We start from the raw sequence: 21,589 nt of genomic DNA, 5'->3' as shown, positions 1-21,589 counted from the left end.
GGGGCATTTACACTTGTTGATAAAGCATGGGTGCAGTCACAAATAACTAATATATACTCAACAGTATTAGTGGATATAAACTTGAATTCAAATTGGGCATATTACCACCAGTTCAGCAATGCGCCCAAAGGGCATTTTCTCCCTCTAAGAAAGAGAAGTGAGAAGGTCAAGCTGAACTAGAAAGGCTCATCACTAAATGGATCATGAGAGTAAACATGAACCATTGGAATTTGTATCGAATATATTCACTAAAACTACAAAAGATCGTGAATGTAACATCATCATTGATCTAATATCACTAAATAAATCTGTTGAGTATATACACTTTAAGATGGAGACGGGTTTTTGTCACTGCCAGACATCTGATCTCCAAAGGATACCTTATGGCGAGCATTGATATGGAAGATGCAAACTATCTTATACCCATACACTAGGATCATTGTAGATACCTAAAAAATTTAACCTGGATAATGGATATCCCGGTTAGGGCAACTATGGAATAGAGCATTCCCAATGGTCTAACCTCAGCCCTAAACTATTATAAATATTAAAAATAGCCATGAAAATATTAAGAAAACAAGCAATGCATTTCGTTGTTTCCAATGCATTTCGTTGTCTCTGTACTATACACTGACAATGACAACTAAAATTAAATTTGAATCTAATCATGGCATATATTGGATGATATCCTCATATTAGGGGAAACAAAGGAATTAGCTGTGGCAGCAGTTCTAGCTACGAAACAGCTCCCTAAAGCACTGAGGTTCATCCCACGCCCAGATAAACCAGTATTGAAGCCGTTAACTACCATGGATTATCTGGGCTTCAATATCAATTCCATCCATATGACTGTTACTCTGCCAAGGTGCTTGGGTCACTATAATCAAATCATGAATGTACCCACTGAAGCTATATCACAATTACAGTGGTGGGCAGACATATGTTTGGCATAGTTTTCAGCCCTATTATTGTCACCAATCCCAACTTGGTTATTAAAAACCGATGCCAGTACTTTAGGCTGGGGAGCAACTAAACTCCATATCCAGCACAGGTAACAGATGGACCAATTCAGAATCATCGTTACTACACACACCGGGCACCAACTATTTGGGATTGGTGATCGCCTATTGGGCTAAAAAGCATATGCATTTCAAATGCAGCACGTACTTATGCGGTTACGGATTGATAATACTATGGTGGTGGCTTATATCAACCATATGGGGAGCATAAAATCACTATCGTGCAACAAATTGGAAACAGATCTGGCAATGGTGTGTCAAAAGACATTTTAACTATCAGCTGCCTATTTCCTAGGAAGCTAGAACAGTGGGAGACACCACGTCACGGGTAAAAATTTATGATAACATTGAATAGATGTCAAACCCAAAATATCTGCTAAAGGTATTAAGCAGTTTGAAAGCCAGATATCAATTTGGTTGCACAAGACGGAATCACCAGTAACCTATGTATGTGACTTAGGAACCAGATCAGAGGCAGCAGCGATAGATGCCTACACGCTGGAAGGGGGAATTTCTGCTTTGCCTTCCTCCCTTCTGCCTCATCAGTCGGGCACTTCGTAATACAGATGGAATCTGTCTCCGAGATATTGAACGTGCCCGACCGGCCTACACAGCCATGGTTCCCAGTTCATCACGACACGGTGGGCGAGTCACCTATGGATTTCCCTAGTGGACCATGGTTGCTGACTCAACCCAGTATCAGGCACAAGCCACCCATGCCAGAAAAACATCAAACTCCTGGGTGCAGGTTTTGAATAGACCTTACCAGGGACTGGGATTATCCAAAGGAACCATTACCACCATGTCGGCATCCCTGCGAACAGTCACCAAGAGCTAACATGGGTAAAATACTGCCACGACGCAGGGACAACATACCAAACTATTCAACCACTGACGTATTGGAGTTCCTGGAACATCTACACCATGACTAAAAGGTGAGTTACAGTGCCGTAAATACAGCATGGAACGCCTTGTCTGCTTATCTAAAACAGCATGACAGCAGAGCATGGGATCCCATCCACTGAAGATAAACTTATGAAGGGCAACTATAATAATAAGCCCCAAAAACCCAGGTATACCCATGTATGGGATATTGGTGTGATATTGACATATCTCAGAGAATGGCACCAGCCAGATCCCTCAGCTTGCTCAATCTATGTTAAAAACGCTCTTGCTTATGGCTCTCGTATACGCTCACAGAGTCCAGTCACTCCATAAAACTAGACTGGATAACATGGTGATTACCCCAGACGCATCACGTTCATATTCTAGGTCTGGTAAAAATCTAACTTGCAGGTATATGGGACTAGGCGAGATTATGAGTTCGGCACGGACTAGTAGGGTCGAGATCGCCTGTGTTTTCCGTGCTGTAATCGTTATATGGCTATATGGACCAGGAACGCCCAATTCACTGGTGGGATTCCGGGCCTACCCACCAGAGTCCAGGTTGAGTGTGGTGACCCATCTACTACAATATATAGACACAACCCACAATCTTAGAGGGAGAGGAAAGCCTATGGGTCAACCACAGAAACCCCAAGACGGGGTACGAGCCAAACCACTCCAAGGTGGCTCAAACAGGTACTGAAAGCTGCCGGAATAGATAATAATACATTTTAATCCCATTCCACTAGGGCAGCATTGATATCAGCGGCTGAACGAATGGACATCCCGGTTGACCACATTCTCAATACGGCAGAATGGTCAAGGGAACGACGTTCAGAACATTTTTATTGTAAACCGTTGATAAACCTGATTTAATTGCAGAAAGAATATTACAAACTGCAATATTAATTTAAGCTCAGGGGAGCTCTTTATGTTGTTATTGTTAACAAATACCTTTCTGTTTCTTGTGAAAGCATATCCACTGGTTGATTACGATAACACTTCCTCCCTCAAAAACTTTGGCAGTGAGTGAAATAAAAACTGTTACACGGTTTGAAATCACAGACCTTTGAAGTCTTCACGGAATCACTCACGTGACTCCGAAGTAAAATAGTAAGATTAAATGAGTACTTACCAGTATGAAGTTTTATCTGTATTTTATGAGGAGTTACGGTGAGGTATTACGTGCCCTCCGCTCCCACCCTCAATATATAGATCAAACTAATAAACTGATGTCTCATGATCTTTACTATCTTACTTCAAATATTGTGTCTATCCTGTGATTTCACACCGCTGCTTCGAAGTATGCCGCACCTGCGCACTGGGCTGGGATCTTCACGTAATACCTCACCGTAACTCCTCATAAAATACAGATCAAACTTCATACTGGTAAGTACTCGTTTAATCTTACTATTAAAGTCCATACAGATAGATTTTCATAAATTCAGACTTTAGTCTTAACTTTCAGTTAGAGTTGATTCATGGGGGCCTTCTTTGTGTTCCAGCACATTAGCAGGGACTTTGAAGGCTTTCTTGCACTTTAATCCACTTCGCAGCACTTTCTTCAGCCTTTTTAATGCTTTTCCCACTAAATACAATTAACCTGCTGCAAGTTTCCACAACATTTATTCCACAGAACAACAAATCGGAATCTCCAGTAAAACCGGCATCTGTGAAGCCCCCTCAGCCATTTTGTGTGCTAGCCTGAAACAAAGCGCGTGATTGGCCAACTGGCAGACAACTCAATGTTAAACGTGCTTTGATTGGACTAAAAAATTCCCGACATTTTTCCGGTTTTTCTCTAATTTAATAAAAATGTGCAAGTCTTCTTCATATATCGAGTTTCAGGGGTGATTTATATAAATATTGTTACACAAAATATGTGAAAATTTCATGTAGTTTGGTGACTTGGGTCACAAAATCCTATTTCTAGACACATTTTTGATGCTCGGCCCACAGCCTAATCGTTTCACCATTCCCTTTCTTTTGAACTTTTTTACAACATAACACATTTGTTCCTGCCTCCCTACCTCCTTTGACATTTATTTGCAAACATTGTCTCAATCAGTAGTCTTCAATTCTTTTTGTTTTTCTAGCTTGTCAATTATTTTCCATATTTTTATCCCGACTGCATGAATTCTGAGATTCATTAATGGTATTTACTTTGGTCTTTTGAATTAAAGCTGAATTACAATGGTTATTCAATACTTTTCCTATTACTCTGCCTTTATATATGGAAATTATCTTGCCAATCTTTCTGCAATTTTTCCTGACTAGTTTTCCTTTCATCATTTAAATGTCTATAAATATATATTTTTAATTTTTATATTTATCAGTGAATTCATTTTGTAATTTCACATTGTGATATTTTTTATAATTGCATTGTAAAAATTGAAAACCAAAACTTAGTCCAATGGCTGCACAATTATTTTAGATTTGCTGCATATTTAAAGGGACATGTTTTATATAGTCATAGCACAGCACAGCACAGACCCTTCAGCCCAAATTGTCCAGGCTGATCAAGATGCTCCATCAAAGTTTTCTTCCAGCTGTTAAAGACTCGCAGCACTGACTTAACCTCATGCGGCAACACAATAAGGACATCCTTCCTGATGCATGCAATAAAAAGATTTCCATGAAAAAACACAACAAACTTACCATACACCTTGGGTAGCATTAGAAGAAAAACCAAAATAGACAGAAGGTTAAACAATGTAGTTTTCTTCTTCTCTGCATCTTATATTGCCACAGAAGGTGGCAGTCAATGGATATTTTTAAGGCAGAGATATATAGATTCTTGATTAGTACGGGTGTCAGAGGTTATAGGAAGAAGGCAGGAGAATGGGGTTAGGAGGGAGAGATAGATCAGCCATGTCGGTTATGATCTGATGATCTTATGATATATACCTGCACTGTTGGAGAATGCTATTTCCACTCCAGTCGCATGTTCATGTTATATTCTATTGTGTATTGTGCTCTTTTGTTTGTGTGGCTGCATGGTAAGTCAAATTCCACTGTATCTTAATTGGTGCATGTGGTAATAAATGTGAACTTGAACTTGAACTTAACACAGTCAACTGAGGCATTCAAAACCTGAGAAAATTATATTTTGGAAATTAACGTACATGTACAGTTAACTGCTGTTCATTGGACTGTAAGAATATGCCCACAGCATTTGACAACCTTTCCTTAATCCTACATGATCCTTGGGTAATGAAAAAAATCAAACATTGATCGTTTTCGTGAGAACAAAAGTAAAACAAGAACTTGTTCCATAAATTATCACTAATGCAATAATTGGGATAAATTAATGGTCAGTCCTGTTCTGCATTAAGTCCAGGCAGAGTGTTCCTATTGATCTTCTCAAAGGATCCAGCAACATTTTCCTTTCATTCAAAAATGGCCAACGATAAAATGAAAGCCCAGGAAATTCCTTGGAGCAGCTCCTAATCTGCAAATGTTAATTCCTGGAAGCACGGCAGAGAGTTTGCTCACAAGTACAAATAGACTTTGCACTATAGCAATATAAGCAGATCTGGAAATCCTCTGAAGAATATGTCAGGCAATTTTTGAATGATGCAGTTCATCGTTAAATTTGCATTTTTTAATCCTGATATAATGCCACCATTATGTCTATTTCTCAATTTATTAATAGGTTTCTTTCAAGTTTCAAAACTTGACAAAGATAAATCTGCTCCTGAACATGTATAGAACTGACCAACAATATCAAGACTACTATGTCAACTTGGTAAGCAAGTTATACAAAATGTTGAATAAAATCTCTTGATTTATAGGTGGATTTGTATGATCTGTATTTAGGGTCTTTGTTATTCTTATAGTTTTTTGTCTTCTGGGCATAGATGGCTGCATTGTAAATGATTAATTATTTCTGTGCACAGAATAACTATGCAAGATTTGTATAAATTTCAAATGGTTACTAGATATTAAAATACAAATAGACAAGAATTACAATCATTACACTAATGACCTGATGTTGCGTTGACTTAAGTGAACTGCTTTGATTTGATAATTGGGATTATGATGATGGAAGACAACGATTTTTTAGGGGGGAATTTTGTCTTTATAAAGTGTAATTGTGGAACATAATCCATCTTTAGCCCTACAAATACAATTCTTAGTTTATATTCCACTTAGGCTTCCAATGACTTCCTCATTGAATGGCTCCAGCGTGCTGTTTAATTCCTTCAATTCATGTTTGTTTTCTGCTTCAACCATACCACATATTAATCACATTTGGGGTTAATGTTTTCTCTTCAATTCCCCATTCATATGTTAGTGACTTTTTGATATGTATGACTGACATTTATTAATGATTTCATTGTTACATCTCTTGCATTACATGTTTGTTCAGTTATTTTGAATTGCAATAATTTGATATGTAAAAATTCTATTATGAAAATGTCACTTGCCATAAAGGATAATTGATTTCAATCAGTTATCTTGTTATTTGAGAACAGGAAATAGTTTAACATTAACATCCATATCTCTTTTGTTTATTGCCTATAGAAACCATACATTAACCAGTCAGCAATGACTGTCCATGCTAATTTTTCTCTTCAACGCACTTACAACATTTTTCGAACATTGGGGCTTCGCCATCTGACTGTGGTTGACCTGAGAAATCGTGTCGTTGGCATCATTACACGGAAAGATCTAATGGCATTCCGACTTGAGGAAAAACTGTTTGAATTTAAGAATTTAGAAACAGATATTCATAAAAGATAAAGCTTCCTGATTCATTAATCTGTCCTTGTTAAAATCAAATCCCGGAGATAAAAGTAGAAATGATTTCTGATAGATACTTGAACATCATCACACGCTCCAATATTTTGCTTTGTAATACCCTTTATTGATAGGTTCCTCCACTCCGCCTGCTACTTCTTTTTTTGAATAAGTATTTGTTCCATTTGGGGAGATTATCTTTTGAAGATGTTCCATAGCATAGAATATATCCTTACCAGCCTTTTAAAGAATTGCTATTGATTTTTTGTTTGTGTGTCATTGACAAAGGATAATAAGTAAAAGCCTCTCCCAAAATAGTTGTTCATATCTTTCTATCACAATTGCAGTAGGTTACCACATTTGTGGATGAATTAAACAGTGATCTTAAGTAAATTAACAATAAACATTAATGTTTAAAATTGTATCGCCTTCACGATGTATTCCATTTGCTTTTTTACCCTAATTCTTTTTTATTGTATATTTATCTGAGATAATTAGTTAACAGACCTTCTGAGAACAAAATAATATCGGGAGAAATTTCGGCTTGGGTTTCAATAAAGGAATATTTAAGACACTCAATTTAATTTGGATTTTTTTACCACAGCTTTGTACCAGGATTTACCAGAGCTTTGTACCAGGATAAAACATCAACCATATATCACAATAGGTCTTCTGATTCAATGTTCATTGTAGCGTCTAGGCTTTTTGACAAGAAGTGATGAACAAACTTAAAACTGAAGCTCCAACAAACGACTGCTTATTCAAATGTTTACTATAGATTGAATCTGAAAGATTGTACAAACAATGTTTTAATCTAGAGAATAGACAATCATATTGCATTGTATTTAAAAAAAAATAGGAGCCTTATAACAATCATTGGCCTTTTACAAACAGCGCTACATATACTGATTACATATACTGCTACATTGATCTCTTTTAAACATGAAAGAAAAGTACAGCCACATATAAATTTACAAGTTCAGCCACACTATAGATATTCTCGCTCTTTGGATCATTCTTGCATAGTTTTAGAATCAACATTATATATCTCTGTATTCTTTGGTTTACCACCTTCTCTCAGCATCTTCAGTGCATTAATTTACACACCTAAAGTATGTGACACAAAAGGGCACAAGGTGCTGGAGTAAACTCAACGGGTCAGGCAGCATCCCTGGAGAACAAAGATAGATGACGTTTCGGGTCAAGACCCTTCTTCAGACAGATTGGTTAAAATGGCACCATCTCCAGATTGGTGGACTTGTTTTGAAAGGGCTCTATGTGTTATTCCTTAGTTTAGTGATACAACGCGGAAATATTGCCCTTTCGGCCCAACGGGTCTGCGCTGACCAGCAATCCCCACACATTTACACTGTTCTAGACCCACTAGGGACATTTTTTACATTTACCAAACCAATTAGCCTACATACCTGTATGTCTTTGGAGTATGGGAGGAAACCAAAGATCTCTGAGAAAACCCACACAGGTCACGGGGAGAATGTACAAACTCCGTACAGACAGCACCCATAGTCAGGATCGAACCCGGGTCTCCGGTGCTGCATTCGCTGTAAGGCAGCAACTCTGCCGCTGCGCCACCGTGCCGCTATTTCTCTGTCAAGTTTAAATGTTTCTGAGTGCCATTGACTGAGTATGTAGTGGGCATTCCTTTCATAGAATTAATATAATTTAAAATTAATAATTATTTATGATAAAACTCAAACTCTGAGTTCCTCAAACTCAACAGCGATAAGACAGAATTCCTCCTCATAGGCTCCAAAGCCACACTCAGCAAAATCAATAACCCCACTCTCACCATCGACGGCACCACTGTCTCCCCATCTCCTCAGGCCCGCAACCTTGGCGTGATCTTTGATTCCACCCTCTCCCTTGAGCCTCACATCCGCCATGTCATTAAAACCTACTTCTTTCATCTCCGCAACATGGCCAAACTCAGACCCTCTCTCACACCTCCCACTGCTGAAAGACTCATCCATGCCTTCATCTCCTCCCGACTGGACTATTGCAACTCACTTCTCCTTGGCATCAGCTCCACCTACATCAACCGACTCCAACTGGTCCAGAACGCAGCCGCCCGACTCATCACCCACACCAAATCCTGGCATCACATCACTCCAGTCCTCAAACAACTTCACTGGCTTCCCATCTCCCACCGGATCACCTACAACATCCTGGTCCTCACCTACAAAGCCCTCCACCATCTAGCCCCCCCATATCTCACTGACCTCCTTTCCCCCTACCAACCCTCACGGTCCTTCAGATCCACATCAGCCGGTCGCCTCTCCATTCACAAGTCCAACCTCCGCAGTTTTGGGGACAGAGCCTTCTCCAGGGCAGCTCCCAGGCTCTGGAACTCCCTCCCCCAACTGATCCGCAATTCCGTTTCCCTCACCATCTTCCAGTCCCGCCTCAAGACCCATCTCTTCACCTCTGCCTATCCTTAGCCCCACGTCCCCCTCCCTTTTCATCTGTGCATGAATTGCCTCATTGTGTTTTGAATTGAATTCTGTCTTTAATTTGTGTACTAGTCATGTCTCTACTATTTATTTCATTCCCCTTACATGTTTTTCCTCTACCTGCTAAATTTTTGTAAGGTGTCCTTGAGACTCTTGAAAGGCGCCCATAAATAAAATGTATTATTATTATTATTATTATTATTATTATTATTATTATTAATATAACTAGGTTGATTGTTTTCACTGATAACTGAATTTGACTGTATCCTTTCCCTGAACTATTCATCTTGTCCATTCCATGGACCTTTTGATGTGGTCATCTCTATGTTTAGTTGGTAGAAATTATTTTACCACACAACTTTACCCTGTTCAGGGCAAATCTTTTACAGGTGGTATATCTTGCAGTCCATATTCTGGTATTTGTGGCATCTAAGCAATTTGGTTATACAGGTGCACAACCTTTTATCCGAAAGCCTTGGGACCAGACACTTGTCGGATTTCGGACATTTTCGGATTTCCGAATGGAAGATTTTTAGCGTAGATTAGGTAGGTAGCGCGGGCGGCTTGAAAAGTCTGGAGCGGCTGCCTCCTCCACTGAGACCGGGGAATCATTGTAAATCATTGCATAAATGTTAGTCAGTTAGTTTGGAGGGATTTTATGTGGTGGTGGTGGTGGTGGTGGGGGGTGAAGGGGGAAACTTTCATTCTTAGTCCCCTACCTGGTCGGCGACTCCCAACATCGCGGAGCTGGGGGCTCCGTCCAGCCGCGGGCGGTGCCGGTTGGAGCTCCGACCCCGGCAACTCTACCCCTGGCTGCGAGGCGCTCCAAATCCACCACTGCCCGCGGCCGGACGCCCGCAGCCCCAGCTCCGCGAATGTTGGGAGTCGGCGGCGTCGCAGCGCTGGGATACCAGCGGGGAGCGGGCAATGCCTTACCGGGTTGCCATGCGGTAAGCTCCGGAGCGCTGTGGCCGCCGACTCCCAACATTCGCGGAGCTGGGGCTGCGGGTGTCCGGCCGCGGGCGGCGGTGGATTTGGAGCACCTCGCAGCCAGGGGTAGAGTTTCCGGGGTCGGAGCTACAACCGGCGCCGCCCGCGGCCGGACGCCCGCAGCCCCAGCGCTGCGGAGCTTACTGCACGGCGACCCGGTAAGGCATTGACCGCTCCCCGCCTCTCCGACCAGGTAGGGGACTAAGAATTGAAGTTTACCCCTTCACCCCCCCCCTTCACATAAAAGCCCTCCAAACTAGCTGACTAACATTTAAGCAATGATTTACAGATGTTTAAGTGTCTCCCCGGTCTCCGGGGAGGAGGCAGCCGCTACAGTAGTACAGACGTGGGTAGTTTTGGGTCAAGTTTGGCGCCAAACGCGAGCTTTGGTGTGCAGACGACATCCTGGAAAAAATGGCCGGTTTTCGGAGTTTTTCGGTTTCCGGAACTCCGGATAAAAGGTTGTGCACCTGTACTTTCCTTGTCCTGCCTTTTGATTCATGCTTGATCATGCATATTTCCTGCTGTTCCCCATCAAACATTTTAAGCCTATTTGCCTGCATTAAAAAAAAAGTGGACACTGTCTCACATAGTATGCAGCCTTTTGCAGCCTCTCGTGTTGGTCTTCTAGATTCCACAAATGTCCCGATCTCTGTTGAGTGAATCCTTTAAATTCCAAAATCAATTAAATGCAAACAGCCTCGGCTCTGTCAAGAAAGTCATCAAAAAAATTCTCTCCATTCATACATGACAGTAAAAAAAAAAGGTCAATTGTTTATTTTGTTTATTGGCGGCGCGACTCACCCGTTGCAGCGGCCCCTACAGCCTGTCTGTCTTTTTTTTATTTTTTGTCTAGTTAAATGTAGTGTTTGGTGTTTTTTAATAGTATTTTTAAATGTGTAAATGTGGGGGGCGGGGGGGGGGGGGGGGAAACTGTTTTAAATCTCTTCCCTGTCCGGGAGACCCGACTTTTTCCCTGTCGGGTCTCGGCTGTCGTTGGGGCCTAGCACCGTGGAGCGGCCTCCAGCCTGAACGACCCGGGGGCTCGGGAGACTGCGGAGCTGCGGAGCTGCGGACTACTCACCATCGTGGGGCTGGCCGGCCTTGGAGCGTGGGGAGCGGTGGTGACTCGCTGCTGCGACTCGACTCCTGGGGCTCGGAGGCTCCAGCAACGCAGCCGCAGGTCCGGTGGATTGGGACAACGGGAGCTCGCGGGTCCGGGGGGAGAGACCGCTTCCCGGAGCTCCCGCAACGCTTCTCCAGCCCGTGTCGCGGGGTTGGAACGACCCGGACCGGGACCGTACATCACCCGGCGCGGCTTCATGGCCGTGGGACTCACCATCGCCCGTGGGGGTTCCAACCTTGGACTTTCAGACCGGGAGCGGGGCCGTAAATCGCCCCGCGCGGCCTAAAATGGCCGTGGGACTTATCATCACCCGCCTGGGGCTTGGACATCGGGAGAGACACGGAGAACAGGGGAGAGAAAAGACTTGCCTTCCATCACAGTGGCTTCACTGTGATGGATGTTTGTGTGAATTTAATTATGTGTATGTCTGTAAGACAGTGTCTTTGTTTGTATGGCTGTGGAAACAACATTTCGTTTGAGTCTCACTGGGGCTCAAATGATAATAAATTTGTATTGTATTGTATTGTATTGTATTCTGCTTAGAGTGCATCTAATGCATTTTCCAGAGACTCATTTGAGGATCTTATGGTGTGGTATAATTCCCTCTCGTTGTGACGAATCAGATACAGTAATGTCCATTCTTTAATCTGCTCTGGTTTATCTGCCATAGCCAGCTCGCTATGTGACCTTTTCTTTTATTTTTGGACAAGTTACTTGACTGGAAATCCAATGATTTGGGTGGCTTTGTTTGTTCCGTTATGTACCATCTCAACTAAATTACACAGATCTTTGTTGCTTGGTACATTTATATAAGTAATACAGACTATTACTGTTATTGCACTATATTTGTTTATTTATTGAGTATGTGCGCACACACACACACTGAACTTTATTCTTTTCTTCTCCCGTTATGTACTATGTTTACATATTCTGTTGTGCTGTAGCAAGTAAGAATTTCATTGTCCTATCTGGGACATATGACAATCAAACACTCTTGACTTTTGTTATCTAAATGTCAGAATCAGTACGTGTGTTCAGTATTCACATGTTCATTGATCAGTGAGTCTGACAATATTTATTTTTATCTCAGCATCAAAGGTATTGGGAAATATTTGGTGATTCATGAGTAAAATAAGGGTACTTTATGAAATTAAGAAAGCTGAGTGACAAATTTCTTATTTTAGTTACCCTCATAGGGTCACACACCTGGCATGTTCCCCATTAAACAACAATACTGAGAGCAGATGGTCACTAAATAAATCTCCACTGTAATAGGAATCTTGTTGAATATGAGCTCTGGTGTTTTAAAAGCATAGCCTGAATGTGCACATCAGTGAACCTGTGGAAGTCAAGGGATATGGGGAGAAGGCAGGAATGGGGTATTGATTGTGGATGATTAGCCATGATCACATTGAATGGCGGGCTGGCTTGAAGGGCCAAATGGCCTACTCCTGCACCTTTTGTCTATTGTCTATTGGAATAATCAGTTCTTAAAAGTATAGTATGGGAAGTTCAAGTCAATCATCTAACCACGTTCAATGACTCGGGGACGTTCAGTCACTCTAAACATCCACCCCCCACCAGGAAGGCCTTAAAGCCTTCTGTTTCTTCCTTGATCGCAGAACCAGCCAATTTCCCACAACTAATATTGTCCTCCACCTAGCAGAGCTGGTCCACACCCTCAACAACTTTTCCTTCGACTTCTCCCATTTCCTCCAAGTTAATGATGTAGCTATGGGCACTGGCATGGGCTGCAGCTATGCCTGTCTCTTTGTAGGGTCCATTGAACAATCACTGTTCCAGGCGTACACTGGCCCTATCCCCAAACTCTACCCCGTTACATTGACGACTGCATCGGTGCTACCTCCTGCACACATGCAGAACTCATGGATTTCATTAACTTCACCACCAATTTCCATCCTGCATGCAAATTCACTTGGACCATCTCCGACACCTCTCTCCACTTTCTTGATCCCACCATCTCCATCACAGGAGATAGACTATCGACTGATGTCAATTACAAATCCACTGATTCCCACAACTATCTCGACTACACTTCTTCCCACCCTACAACCTGCAAAGACTCTATCCCCTATTCCCAATTCCTCTGTCTACGCTGCATCTGCTCCCAAGATGAGGTATTCTATACCAGGACATCTGAGATGTCCTCATTCTTTAGGGAATGGGGGTTCCCTTCTTCCATCATAGTTGAGGCCCTCACACCCCGCAGTACTGCAGTACCCCGCAGCTCCACACTTGCTCCCCCTCCCCCTAATCACATCAAGGTAGTCCTTACCTTTCACCCCATCAGCCGTCGCATACAAAACATAATCCCCCGATATATTCACCACCTCCAACGGTATCCTACCACTAGTCACATCTTCCCATTTCCACCCCTTTCCACCTTCTGCAGAGACCTTTCCCTCCATGATTCCCTGGATAACCCACCCCTTCCCACCCAAACCACCCCTTCTCTAGGTACCTTCTCCTGCAACCGCAGGAAATGCAATACCTGTCCCTATACCTCCTTCCTCGACTCTGTGCAGGGACCCTGACAGTCCTTTCAGGTTAGGCAGAAGTTCACTGCTACCTTCTCTAATCTCATCAACTGTATCTGTTGTTCAAGATGTTGACTCTTATACATCGGCAAAACCAAACGTAGACTGGGCGATCGTTTTGCTGAACAACTTCGCTCAGTCCGCCTGGACCTACCTGATCTCCTGGATGCTAAACACTTTAATTCCCCATCTCATTCCCACACTGGTCTTTCTGTCCTAGGCTTCTTCCATTATCAGAATGAGGCTCAATACAAATTGTAGGAGCAGCATCTCATATTTCGCTAGGGCAGCTTACAACCCAGTGATATGAATATTAATTTCTCGAACTTCAATTAACCCTTGCATTCCCTCTCTCGCCATCCCTTCCCCACCCATATTACACCAGCTTTTCGTTCTCACCTAGCTACAGCTAACAGTGACCTGTTTCCTTTATCATTGTTACTTTTGCATATCTTTCATTCATTTGTTCTATATCTCTCTACATCATCGTCTATATCTCTCATTTCCCTTTCCCGTGACTTTCAGTCTGAAGAAGGGTCTCGACCCGAAACGTCACCCATTCCTTCTCTCCAGAGATGCTGCCTGTCCTGTTGAGTTACTTCAACATTTTGTGTCCATCTATCCACTGTTTGTTTCTACAAGATTATAACAGCAGGTTATTGAATTCATTCCCATTGAAAATCTGATAGTGCTGGGTGATTTTGGCTTTGCAATATTTTGAATATCTCATTGAATGAGAGAACAACTGTCCTAAGAGATAGTGATAAAATAACTAGTATTGTGTCGATCCCGTTCCAATTAAAAGAGTAGCCTTCTTCCATTCAGGAACAGCTTTATTATGTCCATTATCATGTCCTCTTAAAAATAGGATAGGTTTGGAGGGTTATTGAACCAAGCGCAGTCAAGTCGGACTAGGGTAGTTGGGAAACTTCTTAAAAATTGTTTGGATAGGAAAACTGACATGCACTCTCACTAACGCTTTGCACATCTTATCATGATTCTAATCTTAAAATATATCCAACCCGAGCCTGACCTACAATTTCTCACAAGTTCCATTTGTGCCCTCAATTCCCCACTTGATAACGCTGTCTGCCTTAATGCACTCAGATTTATTTCTTATAGCCTAAGGTTTTACAGCTTTGCATTCTCATCGCCAAAATAGCATTTGGGTTCAATAGCTAATGTGAAGTATCAAATAAACTAATGAATACTCAAAACTTCCAAGAAACATAATTGTGGATTCCAATGGTTCTTCTGGATCAACACCGGAAACTTACATAAGCAATACAGTAAATCAGGGCAGTCAAACACCCGAAGTCCAAAAACTGACTGTTTAAGAAGGAACTGCAGATGCTGGAAAATCGAAGGTACACAAAAATGCTGGAGAAACTCAGCGGGTGCAGCAGCATCTATGGAACGAAGGAAATAGGCAACGTTTTGGGCCGAAACCCTCCTTCCAGACTGACTGTCTGGTGCACTAAAAATAACCTGGTACTCAACCCAACGAAATAACCTGGTACTCAACCCAACCCAAATATAGCGAAAAATAACCTGGTACTCAACCCAACGAAAACAAAAGAACTGTATGAGTATAGAAGCTGGGATGTAATGTTAAAATTGTACAAGGCATTGGTGAGACCAAATCTGGAGTATGGTGTACAATTTTGGTCGCCCAATTATAGGAAGGATGTCAACAAAATAGAGAGAGTACAGAGGACTAGAATGTTGCCTGGGGTTCAACAACTAAGTTACAGAGATAGGTTGAATAAGTTAGGTCTTTATTTTCTGGAGCGCAGAAGGTTAAGGGGGGACTTGATAGAGGTCTTTAAAATTATGAGAGGGATAGACAGAGTTGATGTGGATCAGCTTTTCCCTTTGAGAATAGGGAAGATTCAAACAAGAGGACATGACTTCAGAATTAAGGGACAGAAGTTTAGGGGTAACATGAGGGGGAACTTCTTTACTCAGAGAGTGGTAGCGATGTGGAATGAGCTTACAGTGGAAATGGTGGAGGCAGGTTCGTTGGTATCATTTAAAAATAAATTGGATAGGCATATGGATGAGAAGGGAATTGGGGGTTATGGTATGAGTGCAGGCAGGTGGGACTAAGGGAAAAAAGTTGTTCGGCACGGACTTGTAGGGCCGAGATGGCCTGTTTCCGTGCTGTAATTGTTATATGGTTATATGGTTAACTGGTTATTGACTTCAGGAGGAGGAAAGAGGAACCTGCTCCTCTCTACATCAAAGGAGACATGGTGGAGGGACATCTCCCAGGACCTCAAATGGACAATGAACACTGTCACTCTCGTGAAGAAGTCACAGCAGCAGCTGTATTTCCTTAGGTCTCTGCGGCGAGCAAACGTTTCACAGCCGCTGCTGCTGTCCTTCTACCGGTGCGCCGTGGAAAGTATCCTCTCCTATGGCATCCTGGTGTGGTTTGCTCGCTGCACTGTGGCTGAGAGGGGGGCGATGCAGAGAGTTATTAAAACTGCACAGAGCATCACAAACGCTCAACTGCCCTCCCTGGATGACATATACAGGGCCCAATGCTTGCGCCGGGCCACAAACATCAAGCAGGACACATCCAACCCTGACAACCACCTTTTCACTCTGCAACCCTCTGGGAGGCAATACAGGTCTCTGAAGGCTCGCACCGGTAGACTAAAAAATAGTTTCTACCCATGTGTGATAAAAGAACTTAACTGTAACAGAGAACACTGGGGTAAGCACAATATAATTTGGGGTGCAAGATAATGCGCAATATTCTTTTTAAATGTTTTTAATACCTATTTATTATTTTCTTTACTGATCTTGTGTATATGTGAGTCAATGGCTGTTGTGTTTTGTTCTTTTTAAAAAAAATTATCCTGTGTCTTTTATGTACACACCGAAGGCGTTGCAATGGAATTTCGTTGCACAGATGTTTGTGCAATGACAATAAACGTATATTCTATTCTATTCTATTCTAATTAAATATGTAGTGGTATTTACTATTTTACAACCAATGCTACAAATGGGAATATGATAGTAGAGTGGTTAGATTTCTAGACTAACCACAAAAAAATCTGGACCAGAGATATGTGTTCAAATGGTCTTTGGGGAATTTAATTGATTAAATGATATTAAAACTAAATGATAGGCGTGGAGTTACTGAATTGTTATTAAAACACGTTTGGTTCACTAATATCTTTCAGGGAGGAAATCTGCTTTTATAGAGTCATAGAGTAATACAGTGTGGAAACAAGCCGTTCGGCCCAACTCGCCCACACCGGCCAACAATGTCCCGGCTACACTTGTCCCACTTGCCTGCGCTTGGTTCAATAACCCTCCAAACCTGTCCAACTGTTTCTTAAAGGATGGGATAGTCTCAGCCTCAACCACCTCCTCTGGCAGCTTGTTCCATACACCCACCACCATCTGTGTGAAACAGTTAACCCTCGGATTCCTATTCTTATGTGGTCCAGCATATATATGTCTCTGGGGTGGGAGATTGCAACCTTCATGTGGTCCGCCTTGATTCGACGAATGCGATCAACCCAGCGTGCACAATGAAATAAGATCAAATAGAACAAGTTGTCCTACAACTTTAGGCGGTGCACAGCATACGCAAGAAGAAGAAGATATATATGTCTCCAGTCCCACCAACATAGTTAACACTTCACTCCCCATCTTCAGTTCAGCATATTTACGGATGGGCAATCTTTTCCAGCAAAATCCAAAAGACAATATAATTTATTAAAATCATATACAACATTAATAATCAAGAGCATGGGGTAGATTGTCAGAACCCTTTTCCTAGCGTGGAAATGCCAAAGACTAAAGGGCATACATTTAAGTTCAGAGGTGATCAGTTGTGGGAGATGTTTTTTTACACAGTGTGTTGGGTGCCTGGAGCGTGACGCCAGGGATGGTGGTAGAAGGAGAAACAATAATAAGGTTTAAGCGGCTTTTAGACCGGCACACGGATATGCAGGGAATGGAGGGATATGGATCTCCTACAGGCAGATTTTTACAAGGCATTATGTTGGCACAGACATTGTTGACTGATGGACCCATTCGTGTGCTGACTTGTTCGATGATCTAGCAACATATTTCACAATATTTGATGCAATGACAGATAATGACAATGATTTTAATTGTGCAAAAACAAAATACTATTGATACTGCAAAACTGAAATAATAACAGAAAATGATGGGAATTCGTAGCGTCAGGGAGATGAGAGAGTTACTCTGCACAGATACTGCCTGATGTGTGCATTCCTCTATTTTTGATACTGAATGTGACGTATTCAGGTGTTTTATAGCAGAGTGTCTGTGTCTTTCTTTGCGTAACAATGTCTGGAAATGTCTGCAATCTGGAAGGCGTGTTCAATTTTTTGAAGAGGGCTAACGGTGAGTTACAGGCACCTCAAACATGTTTTCTCATTGGATTTAGCTGAAAGGCATCTGGAAAATCCTTGGCGCAGATGTCCTCCCTACTGCAGACCCTTTCTCCTCCTCTTCGCTTGTTGAGCAAAGGTGTCCTGCCCAGTGTGTCTTCTCCTTATTCTTCCTTCATTATGCATTCTGACAGAAATAGTTAAAGGCCCGAGTATGGGAGTAGGCAGATACTGCAGAAACCTCAAAATCAACGTGCTTCAACTCCTGGCACACTGTTCCTTGGGGACATTAAATCTTAAAGTGTGGAAGAATCAATGAGCACTCCACCCCGTACTCAAAAGAAACTGGCAGCACAGTTGTGCAGCGGTAGAGTTGCTTCCTTACTGCGTTTGCAGCGGCGGAGACCCGGGTTCGATCCCGACCCTGGGTGCTGTCTCTACGGAGTTTGTATGTTCTTACCATGACCTGCGTGGATTTTCTCTGAGATCTTCGGTTTCCTCCCACACATCAAAGACGTACAGGTATGTAGGTAAATTGGCTTGGTAAAAATAAAAATTGGCCCTAGTGTGCGTAGGATAGTGTTAATATGCAGGAATCGCTGGTCGGCGCGGACCCGGTGGGCTGAAGGGCCTGTTTCTGCGCATATATCTCTAAACTAAACTAAATTAAACTAAACTAAATCAATGAGCATTCAACCTACAAGTAATTGATGTATTTTACATGTTCCACAGTGGGAGATCCTTCCTCATGCTAAACACTTGATCCTCTTCGCTGGTGGAACACCCAACAATAGGTGTATTGATGGGTTCACTTTGGCAAGTTGTTGCAAGCTGAGCTACATCTAAAGCTCTCTCAACATATTTCTAATACAATGGACGGTGGCATCATGGCTGAGGCAACATTATGAATATTGATTTCTGTAATTTCAAGTAACGCTGACATTCCCTCTCTCTCTCCATCCCTCCGCCACCCTAGTCGTCCTGTGAGTGTTACTGTTCATATCCTCTCGTTATCACCTCCTCCATAGCCAACAATGGATCATTGAGGGCTCTTTGACCATCAATGCCGACTCTGATCTGTGCTGTACCTTTTCGAGCTTCTAGTTTCCCACTCTCCTGACTCTCAGTCTGAAAAAGGGTCTTGGCCCAAAATGCTGTTACTCCAGCATTCTGTGTCTATCTTGGCTGAGGATAATGTTGGCCTTGCATGATACCAGCATACACAGAGTCGTCGAGTAGTAATTTTGCACTAGAAATTTGCCAGAGTTATCATCTTCCTAGATCAGAGCCTACCGGGGCCAAAAATGTCCCATAAAGCAAGGCCTGATTGAACTTCACAGCATAGAGTAGGCATTAAGAATGAGGCCTTCCTTTGTATCTTGAGCATTTTACTGTTGCTGTTTGGAATGATCTAAGAAAGAGAGACCTTTATTTCTCAAAATCTAAATGAACTGGCAGAGCTATCTGAATTCAGTTCTGGCTAGCAATGATGACTCATGCCATAGCAGATAATATTCACTGGCAGACACTTTAGAGATTTAGTATAGTTAAGTTTGATTAAAAAAAACTTGCAGAATATATTGGGTCTGGGCAATGTGACTTGTAGTTTAGTTTTACCACACTGGGAGGCAGCTTAGACTTTCAAAACTATTCAGTCTGAGTCCGGAAACCTGCGGGAATCTAATCGAAGAATAAGCAAATGTAGATATCTGCTGGAGCTCCTTCTTGTCCCCGACATGCGTCATTGCAATGATGTAATCCTATCATTAGCAGACTTCAGTTTTGAATAGTCCATCTGCTGGTGCTTTCCAAAGAAAACAAAGTTTATGGATTTTAAATAACCTGCTTCCTGCTGAAATGTGCTTGAAAACTTAAAAAAAAAAACCTTTGATGAAAACTTTTGAAAAACAAAATCAATCACCTCAAAATGAGCCACATGTATGGAGATAACGTAACAATATCTCTGGGGTTTTAAAGTCGGGTACCAGGGGTTCAGGATTTGAGGATCGTTTTCTCATGAAAAAGGTTGACAAATATGTAGAAAGAGGCACGAAGAAGATGTTAGAAATCGCAAGTGGTCACTGGGGATCTCTTGCAGCTTATAGGGTTATTCAAAGATATGGAACATAATATGGGATAACATATTCTGAAGATTCACAGCATTCCATAGGTTTCAGAAACATTTAATGCAGCAGGATTCTCTAACTGAATAAATTGACAAATATGATTGTCCTTATATTTTTGCTTGTATATATGGTCTAATAAATATGATGATATGTCCTTCCCTGGCAGGAAGGGTTTATATTCATGGTTGCATCATGTTTTTAATAAGACAATTTATTGCAGTTGTGCGAAAAGGCAGAGAAACATCATTAGTAAAGGACAATGGAGGTACTCAGATTGAAAATTATAACATTCTTTTAACATGGAACATAGAACATAAAACAGCACGACGGCTCACAATCTTTGCACCGTACATGATGCCAAGTCAAACTGATCTCATCTGACTGTACATGATTATACCCCTCTATTCCCCGTACTTCCATGTGCCTATCTAAAAGCTGCTTAAACGCCACTTATGTATCCACTGCCTCTGACAATGGGCTCCAGGCTCCTTCACAGGCCTCTAGGCTCTGTAAAAAAAAAAACTCTCCATTAAACTTTCCTCTTCTCACCTTATAGCTATGCCATCTAGAATTGGACATTTGTACCCTGAGAAATTGGTTCGGACTGTCTACCCTATCAATGCCTCTCATAATTTTCTATAGTTCTATCAAGTCTCCCCTCAACCTCCAAACGGTCCAGAGCAAAGAATCCAAGTCTATCCAACCCCTCCATCCTCTAATACAGGCAGCATTCTGTCTCAATATTTGTCATCCTACATAATCAACTTTTATGTAAGTCTAGATCCATATAGAGAGTGAAGAAGATTAGATTTTATTGCCTTCCATCACAGTGAGGAATGTGGGGAATCCGCTGTGGTGGATGTTTATGTTAACTTTTATGTAGTTGTGTGTCTTGTTGCTTTTTTTAGTATGACTGTATGGTAAAGCAAGTTACACTGTACTTTAATTGGTATATGAGACAATAAACCATATGAACCCTTTATATTCACATTTTCATTCATTTGAATTGATATTAAGCTTCGTTCCATGTTCCAGTTTATCTATTTGCTCTCAGATTTGAAATATATTAACACGATCCCTTGAAGCAGTGCAAACATTCCATCCTTTATTGTAGTCATTACAAGTAGAACAGGCCTCATTATGCTCAATTCTTTTGTGTATTTTCCAAAAGTGATGGTGAGAGAATGGAAAATTTTCTTTGGAGATTTCAGGTTATTTTAATTTATTTCAGATAATTTTAATTTGTAAATGCCGTCTTTCGTGGAATATTTTTCTATATGTATTCTGCCAAA

The 21,589-nt window shown here is 41.7% G+C and overlaps 1 protein-coding gene across 2 annotated transcripts in view; it reads left to right on the top strand.

The window, feature by feature from the left end:
• The window catches only part of LOC129696315 (chloride channel protein C-like), an 84,154-nt gene extending 76,933 nt beyond the window's left edge, over window positions 1-7,221 (top strand). For both annotated transcript variants that reach the window (XM_055634104.1, XM_055634105.1), the window contains 2 exons: window positions 5,560-5,652; window positions 6,432-7,221. In XM_055634104.1, coding sequence (XP_055490079.1) covers window positions 5,560-5,652; window positions 6,432-6,650 — 312 coding nt within the window. In that variant the 3' untranslated portion in view covers window positions 6,651-7,221. The remainder of the gene's footprint in view (window positions 1-5,559; window positions 5,653-6,431) is intronic.
• Window positions 7,222-21,589: the final 14,368 nt, after the last annotated feature.

The sequence above is a fragment of the Leucoraja erinacea genome, chromosome 4 (genome assembly GCF_028641065.1).
Source record: "Leucoraja erinacea ecotype New England chromosome 4, Leri_hhj_1, whole genome shotgun sequence".
Taxonomy (NCBI): Eukaryota; Metazoa; Chordata; class Chondrichthyes; order Rajiformes; family Rajidae; genus Leucoraja; species Leucoraja erinaceus.
The sequence above is the reverse complement of the archived record's forward strand: the minus strand, read 5'-3'. Positions and strand labels throughout refer to the sequence as shown.